The sequence below is a fragment of the Nicotiana attenuata genome, chromosome 7 (assembly GCF_001879085.1).
Source record: "Nicotiana attenuata strain UT chromosome 7, NIATTr2, whole genome shotgun sequence".
NCBI lineage: Eukaryota > Viridiplantae > Streptophyta > Magnoliopsida > Solanales > Solanaceae > Nicotiana > Nicotiana attenuata.
This window is the reverse complement of record NC_031995.1, coordinates 77,960,794-77,970,210: the sequence shown is the minus strand read 5'-3', so window position 1 is coordinate 77,970,210 and position 9,417 is coordinate 77,960,794. Positions and strand designations below refer to the sequence as shown.

The 9,417-nt window shown below is 38.9% G+C and overlaps 1 protein-coding gene across 1 annotated transcript in view; it reads right to left on the bottom strand.

Annotated features, from left to right (window-relative positions):
• Positions 9,157–9,417, bottom strand: part of LOC109229345 — a 3,525-nt gene continuing 3,264 nt past the window's right edge. Inside the window, exon 5 of the mRNA XM_019394752.1 lies at positions 9,157–9,408. Coding sequence (XP_019250297.1) covers positions 9,364–9,408 — 45 coding nt within the window. The 3' untranslated portion in view covers positions 9,157–9,363. The remainder of the gene's footprint in view (positions 9,409–9,417) is intronic.

Below are 9,417 nucleotides of genomic sequence, written 5' to 3'. Positions count from 1 at the left end.
AGAGGAGAGATTTCTTTTTTGTGACATAGAGGTAGAAAATTCGATTTTAGATATCTTTAGCACTATCTTCTAGTTGTCACTTTAATAAATATAATAAAAATTGGTCCAAAGTACTTGTCATATAAGAAATTCAGAAGGCATTAATTTTTTTTCGAATTTCAATCTTATTATTACAAGAAGCCTACAGTCATAACTTCTCATTTGAGGAAAAAATAAGAATAATTTAATTGAATATACTTTATGATTTTATGATATCTTGATTAGTACTCAAAACCCTAAACAACAGATAAAAAATATTAAAGAAAGTACCAATATTTAAACTCGTATATATCAAACTAGTCCTTGGTGTATACACTCGACGACAGTCGAAGTCACGTACATGGCTAAGGCCATAAATGATATTATGGCGAAAGCCATCGACGCGGATAAGTTGACCCAGCTCGACTACGACGACAAGTAACTCGATGACAGTCGAAGTTACGCACATGTCTAAGACCATCAACGGTATAATGGCTAAGGCCATCGCCGCCAACGGTCGACCTAGATTCGACTATGGCGAGTAAACGACTCGACGACAGCCGAAGTTGCGCACACGGCTAAGACCATCAACAATATTAAGGCCGAAAATAAAAGGTACGAAAAGAAAAGAATAACAGCAAAAGTATAACTTCCATTATCATCCAAAAAATACATGTACAAAAGGACCCATTTACATCTCCAAATACAGCAAAACAAAATGAATACAAGTCCTAAGGGGCTTCGCCATTCTGTTCACCGCCTCCCGTCGGACCGCCATCTCGTCCACCGCCGTCCTCGGCCTGATAGGCCGCAGAGATCCAAGAGCCGGATTCTAGACGGTTAACGTCTTCGGAGTTATAGCCCGCCCGGTCTGGGGAATCAGAACTATACCCACAAATTTCACGGGCGACACGGGCTATGCGCCGTTGCTCTTGAACCTCCGCCTCAGTAGCTCGACCCGCAGCTAAGAACTCCTCGAATACGACCAATCTGGCCTCGGCATATACCCACATGTCATGCGCCTCACGATGCGCGTCCTCATCAGGCCTTGGTGCAGCAGTCCGCTTGAGGACTTCAATCTCAGCCGCCTTGGCGTCGAGTTCGGTGGTCATAGCGGCAACCTTGATCCGCAAATCAGCAGCTTCCGCCGCTACCCCACGGCCAACCTCCAACTCTTCTTCCTTAGACTGGAGAAGAGTCTCCAGCTCAATGTTCCGAGCCAGGGCGGTCATCAGCTGCTCGTCGATCTGCTCCAACTCGGCCACCCTCCGTTTCAGCTGGGCCTCCGACTGCTCCAAACCCTCACGGAAAACCCGAAATTCCAAGTCTTGCTTGAGTAGGTCCGCCAGCGCCTGATGCTTGACACGGCACCACCGATATTTCTTTACCACCTTGTTAAAGGTGGCTGCCTTCCTTTGCGTTCGCCGCCCCCTCTCTATCTCCAATATGAGAGTCTAAAAAAGAGGAAAAGGAGGAAAGGCAAGTCAGTATGCATCAAAATTTACTTTACGGTACATGAAGAAAATCGAAAAATACCTGCAAGGCCGCGCCGGCAACCCTACGGGATAGTTCCCCGTCGCTAACCCCTTGTAACATTTCACGCTCAGCGGCCGCACATAGCAGGGTCATATCCGTTGCGGTCTACTCGCTGTGTTGCAACAGGTTATACCCTTCTGGGATCAGAATACGGCGGTTGGATCTACCTGCCGTCATCCCCACACGGGCCGGACCCCGTGTTAACGCATCTGCATCCACTTGGGCGGCCTTAGGGCCCACCCTCTCGGTATCATCACCCGCTTCTCCAACGGCAGCCGACGAGCCGCTCTCCGGAATGCGTGTTGGGCTGGCGTCGAGAACCGCCCCCCCTTGGGAAGCCGACCTCCCGGAACGGATGGCATCTGCCATAAAAACTGGCCTTGACTCCCGATGGGGCTCGCTCGCCCCCTCGTCTTCTGTGGCTATCCCCTTGCCGGTTATCAACCGACGTCTTTTCCTTTCCGGCGGCTCCTCGCTCTAAAGTCTCCTCCACAGCCCGTGGGGATGGCATTGAAGGAGTCGCTCCCCTCGTGGACGCCGCCACGGGCAGCGGTTGAGGAACCTCCGCAGCGCCCTCACTGGGCGAACCACAGGGTATGTATCCGTCTTCAGAATCAGTCCCCGCCCCAGGTGAGGTGACGACGTTCTTTTTCTTCTTAGGGGCGCTCCGACCTGCCAACGCGAATAAGTCAGGAAACAAGAACGTAGGGAATTCCCAAATCATAGCCAAAGAATTACCTGACGGGCCGTACTGTTGAAGAAATGCAGCCCAGGTACGGCATTCCTCCGCATAAGGTATTATTCTTTCCACCCATGATTTAATGTCATCAATGAACTGGGGTGGAGAAGCCCTCGCTGCGAATAAAAAAGGGAGAAAAGCAAAGAAATCACAATGGCCGTATGGTCAAAAGCGCAAGCAGTCCTGAATTCTACTAGTAGAAATACTTACGTTCTGGATTCCATCTTTCCGGGAACCCTTCGGGATTCGATACCAGGTGCTCCGTCCTGATGTAGAAATATTTACGCCAAAAGCGACGGTTGGGCTTATCATCGGCTTTAACAACCAAGCCCCTTGCGCCACGACTTTTTAACTGCAGTATGGTACCCCTCAAGTAACCAGGGCTGAATAACTGTAAGAGGTGGTGGACCGAGACGCTGCACTCAGCCCTGGCCGCATAAGTGGTCATAATACGGCACACCTTCAAGGTGTAAGTAGTGAGCTGAGCCGGACACACATTGTAAAAACGGCAAAGCTCCTCCATCAGAGGGTAGATTGGAAGATCGTAACCGATTAAGAACGGGTACTCGTAGAATGCGCAATATCCAGGCCGGTGCACATTGGTATAGTCCGTCCCGGCCGGAACCATTTCTACGTGGTCCGGAATATGGTGCGTCTCTCGAAGATCATCTAAATGGGATTGTAATAAAACGCTGTGCTCCCAGGGAAGGTCTGGGCTTTTAGTTGGAAAATCCCTGCGAACATGCATCTCCTTCGGAAGGACGTTGTCTACACTGAGAGGAACAAGGGCCTTCTCCGCCTTTTCCCCTTCACCACCGGAATATGGCGGAACCCTAGACGGGGCATTATCTTTGGCCTTTTTACTACTCTGTCCACGTTTTGTCATGATTATGCTACGTAAGAAACGAAGCACTGACGATAGGAAGTGTGATTTCAACAGAAGTGGGAGAGTCCCTTACGAAATAACGGTTACAGGAAAGAAAGACAAAGGAGTAAATCAGAAAATGCTTTCCGAAGGCTTGAAAGTCGAATCGAATCAAACCTCTCTCCTACTTATAGGGATAAGTTGCGTAGAAATCGAAGAGTCATGATTCAAAACGTGCGCGGGAAACTAAAATGTCACATCATCCTCTGAACCGCCTCGGGGGCAAATATAATAATAATGCATACAGGCGATGACGTCATTCCAAAAAGGAAGCCACGCGTCAGTGGCTCAACAACGTCATATATTTCACCTCATTCATATTGCCGTCCCTGGTCGAGGTCAAATTCTCCTAAGCCGAGGTTCGCATTTCCGCCCATCGAAGACGCCCACCGAATGCGTCTCCAACGAGCGGAGGGACTACTGTATAGGGTCAAATTTGACCCTCAGCATCTCTACGCCAGTGGGTACGCCCAGTGAGTGTACGCCGACTAACGTAGCGGGTACAACTCGGACGTGGGGACAAAAGCGACATCGTTTAGGACTCAGTGTCTTCACTAGGGAGACGTTACCTGTCTTTGTAACTTTTTGATTCTTTCGAGGAAGGTCTCTTATTATATAAAGGAGACCTTCACATTGTAAAAAGGGGGATTCTGATCTAATACAACTCTCTCATTTTCTGGCTCTCTCTCTCTCTATCTCTACCTCAAACGAACATATCTTATTGAGTTCATATTATCACTTTGCAATACCAGATCTACAACAATAATATCATCTTTGCATCTCTAGGTTTGTTATATTTGATTACGATTTACCCTTTTCTTATTTTTGATTGTTTTCTAGCTTATAAAGTATATTGCTAACTTTTGAGCCAAACGGGCGGATAGACCGTTCGCGCAGTGTCGCTACCCACTTCTACTAAGGCCGGGCTTTTTAGATAGTTTCAAAGTCAAATCAATATTATTAATTACACTAAAAGATTTAAACATTACAATTAATGATATTTTGTTTTGTGGGTTGTGGTTGAGGAATACTCTTTCCTAGGAAGCTTGCTTCCATTTATGCATCACCTTTGGTCAGTCATTCCTTATCTAAATGTCATTGATATCTAGACCAGATGAGGTAGAGTCAGAATTTAAATTAAATGAGTTTAATTTTAATTTTTTTTGATATTGAACTCATTATATTGTATCGTAATTAATTATGGATTCAATTTAATACTTAGTTAGATTTAAGTAAATCTTTATATATAAATCTATACTCCGGATCTAAGGTTATGAGTTAGTTAAACATTTTCTTAAGAATATTATACAGTTTATACATATATAATATAAATCCTTTTATATGTATATATTAAATCTTGAAAACTTCTCAATACTCCTAATGAAATTCCTTTTTATTGCCCTTTTTACACTCCCATTGAAATTAAATTTCTAATGGAAAAGACTTTGACTTGAATGAGTTGTTTACATCACAAGCTTTGAAATGTCTGTTTCATATTATACTCACCCAAATAACACGCCAGCAAGTTGCTAAAAAAGAACAGAAGAAAAGAAAAAAAAAACAAGAAAATTGCCTAACAACAAATATATTTATACATGAGACTATAAGGACTTGGCTTGTTTGGTAGGAGAGATAAGAAATATTGATCCCGGGATTAAATTTGAGATTATTTTATTTCATGTTTGATCGAGATAAAATCGCGATATAACTAATAATAGGATTAATTATGCTGGAATTATAGTGTTATTTTTATCTCTATGGGAGAGTGGGATAACTAATCCTCGGATAACTAATTTCGGGCAGGGGCATGTGTAGCCTATAACATCGGGTTCAATTGAACCCATAACTTTCGACGCTGAGTACAAATTTATATGCAAAAAATTACTAAAATCGTAATAAGTTATAGATATGAACACATAACTTTAAGGATATAATGAGTTCAATAATAAGTTTAAATCCTGAATCCATCTCTAATCACGGGATAACTAATTCCGGAATAACTTGTTTTCCAACCAAACGACCCCTTACTGTCTAGGTGGTACCAGTGACAACTCTTACGAAATAAGTTTATCCGAATCTAATATTTCCAACACGAAACATAGATATATATGAAACTTTTTTGCTATATTAGAATTCTAACAAATATTAATATAATTTTTAAAGTGTAATAAGTTTAATATTAAAAATATTAAAAGTCAAATTTATCAAATTTAAATCCTAATTTCACCTTCGAATAATACCTGTAGGAGTCCTAACATAATATTTGGAGAGCAAAGATTATCTCTGCCACGTTTGAGTAAAGAGTCTTAAGGGAAAGGTATTGTTTGACAAATAAAAGGAGGAGTTGATAAATTTTTTCTCAATTCCGTGCACTAACTTTTGTTGATATTTTTCCTTTGCATCAATAATTAATTAAAAAATATATATATATTATTGTGCCTGCAATTCTCCTTGCTCTATCCTAGGAAGCTTGTTTCCCATTTATGAATAATGAATGAATATTTGTCATCAATGTCTATCCATATCTATCTACTTCATAAAATATTAATATAATTATTTGAACTATATAATTGAATAACTTTTTAGAATATAGTTTCCACTCCCTTTTTCATATTTCAAATGCAATCTAATTACAACGTTAACAATTGAAAATCCGTCACATTATCATCATCTGGTCGATAATTACTACTCCGATTAATTTAAATTCACGCCATATAAGCTCTATTAGAAGGGAAAACGCTTGAATTTCCCCACTCAAATATAACATAGTTTTTTTGTTTAGCTTTTCTTCTCTTTCAATTTTGCTTACCAAGTCTCACTTTAATACTTTAATTCATATTATAAGTTCGATTTTAGGATAAAGACCAAAAAAAGGTCCTCTTTACTGTTGAAAAAGATAAAAATTTACGTTAAGTTTATCCTCTTTGTTACTACCTGCTTTTCAATTTTACCATTATTTTGTCTCATTTTGTCTCACTATTGGAAAAAGATAAAATGCAACCTATACCAAAAAGGGCATAAAAGAAGAAAAAAAGAAGTAAAAAGAAGAAGAAAAACCTTGAATTGACAAGTAAAAACCTTATTATTAGGGTTTACAAACCGAACCGAAAAATCACATCAAACCGAAAAGTCAAACTAAACCAATTAAAAAATTCAACTAGGTTTGCTTTGATGTGATTTGATATTGAGTAAAAAATCACACTGAGCAAAAGATGGCAATAATTTATAAATCCAAATTTATGAAATAGTTTCAAAATTATATTGGTTGAATGAAATCATTCATTGCTTAGTTGCTCTCTAAGCAATTAAATCAGTTTCTGTGTAATTTAGGCAAATTCATAAATTTTCGGCTATTATTTTGATAGCAGCTATATAACGTCATTTTCAAAAAAAAAAAAATCTGGATATCGTCTCCTTGGTCAAAATTGGACTACTAACATCCCAATTAAATAGGCAAATTCATTTATTCTTTTTCCAATGTTTTCGAAGTCTTTTAACTTACATCATATGTTTTTAATTGAAAGTTTGGGATACATGTTAATCTAGAGGTGTGATAATTATCTCAAACTCTTATGTTGGTCCATAACACTTATCCACAAACATTTGTTATTTTTTTAATCATATCATTCACTTATAATATTATGAGTCATTCAAAAATTGGGGCATCTCCTATGTGCTTATACCTTTATGCCTCCTCTCCCTAAACTTCATTTCTGACCTTTTCTTTCTCTTTTGGATTGAATAAAACAAAAAGAATTTGACAAGATATAAAGAAAGTGGAACTATATAATTTTGTAAATGTATTAGTGGCTTCAAAGATTAAGCCTAATGGTCTTTTCCTCAAAATAATTAGGGATCTTTACACAAATAGCCGGCCATATTCATTGTTTACTTTTACTAGCCATAAACATAGATTATATATTGAATATACATAATTATACATATATAATGCATAAAGTATGCATATATCGGCTATTTGGGTTAGTTCTTCAAAGAATTAGGATAAACACAAGAACTTAAACTCGAAATAAATATTTTTTTTTTGGTTTAACTTTTCGGTATCAGGAACTCATCGACACGATTAATTGAGTTGGACGATGCATGGCTAATTGAAGGGAGAAACACTTCAACTAGGGAGGAAAGGGATTTCTCCATTCCAAGATTCAAACCCGAAACCTCTAGTTAAAGGTGAAATATCTCATTCATCCCATCACACACTTCAGTGGTAGCTCGACATGGACATAGTTATGCAGTCAAACCTCTCGATAACAGCCTCATTTATATAAATACTTTTTGGCTGCTATAATGAAACACTGTTATAGAGGACATATATTATATCATAATATAAAAATCGATTCCGAAAAAAACTTTGCTTTTATATTTCATAATTGTTATACAGTGGTGCTGTTATAGAGGTGTGACTGTATTATATGATAGTTTTACTTCTTATATTTGAAGAAAATACTACTCTATAAAAGGTAAAAATTGCACGGGGCGCCCTATTTGGTCGCCCCCATTTAACCTATACCCATTTTTTTAAAAACTTTTAACTTGTACCCACTTTTTAAATAACTTCAGCCCCCTTTCTCCTCCTCCTTCTCCTCCTTAGTTTTCTTCTTCTTCTTCTTCTTTCTTCTGCTGCTGTTGGTGCTGCTATGGAACTTCAGTTCATGGGATGATTGCCATAAATATGTTTATCAGATTATTTAAAAACAAATTATAAATAATTACAAATGAACTAAATAAGTAGCTGCAACTATATTAGATGAGTAGATTCTTGGTGTATATGTTTGTTTGGGATCTTGATCATCTGTATTTTGTCCCTTGTATTATCATTCCCTTTTTTCTTCTTTCAAAGCTATGTAATAGTAAATTTATACTACGTTACTTGTTGATGTAACCAATTAGTTCAGAGGCACGTTAGTTTCAGTTGCAAGATTTTTGTTGAAATCGGTGACTTTACTGATCAGTGAATGATGATGAGTTATTAGATTTGTGCATACTCTCGTTTTCTTTTCTTGTTGCATAATTACAAATAAAATACAGATGACCAAGATCCCAAACAAACATAAATAGTGCTGAAGTTTTTACAAATGAACTAAATAACTTCAACTCTAGAGCTGAAGTTCGCGAGTTACAAAACAAAAACTTCAGCTTTAGAGCTGAAGTTCACCAGTTACAAAAACAAAAACTTCAGCTCTAGAGCTGAAGTTCGTCAGTTACAAAACAAAAACTTCAGCACACTTGGTTCAACACACTTGCTACTTCAGGCCCGTCTACTAGAATGCTGAAGTTCTGCGTGATTGCCTTTGCTACTTCAGCCCCGTATGCTGAAGTTATGCGAAAAAGCGGGTACGCTTGCAATTTTTTTGCAAAGCGGGCACAAGTTAAAACGTGACACAAAAAGCGGGTATAAATGCAAATCCCCCTATAAAAGAGAGTACATTAATAAAAAAAATATTGGGCCTTACACTTTGATGTAAGCCCATAACGAGAGAGATTGCTCTTGCTAAGTGCACCAGTAGTCACTTTGAGGGATGCTGTTTAAAACATAACCAACATTTACGATGTATTTAAAATATAACCACAACTTAAAAAGAGTGGCAGAGACTCACTTCTTCACTCAAGATGAGAGAATGGAAACAACTTTGTCAACACATCAAAGCATTATAAAATATCTTCTGATAATGGTGATATACATGCATCTTACTAAATGAACCGAAAAAAATGGCGGCCCGGTACACTAAACTCCCGCTATGCGCGCGGTCCGGGAAAGGGCCGGACCACACGGGTCTTATTGTATGCAGCCTTACCCTGCACTTCTGCAAGAGGCTATTTTCACGACTCGAACCCGTGACCTCCTGGTCACATGGCAGCAACTTTACCAGTTGCGCCAAGGCTTCCCATTCATTTTACTAAATGAACTGAACTCCAAAAATAATAGACAGCAGTAATGATTTATGCATTTTATTGACATTTCCCATGAAAGGAAAGATATACAAAATTGTAGCCATAACAAATCAAGAATGCAGAGAATTGAAAACCAAAATACTGCACAAGAATTAGCAGTTCCCACAATCTCACATTTCTTGAGTTAAGGAATGATTTGATCATAGTTTTTTTGCTTCCTCATCTCGACTTGTATCTATCTCGTAAAAATCCCAACGACTGCAGCTAAGTAGCTCGCCAACTGTAAAAA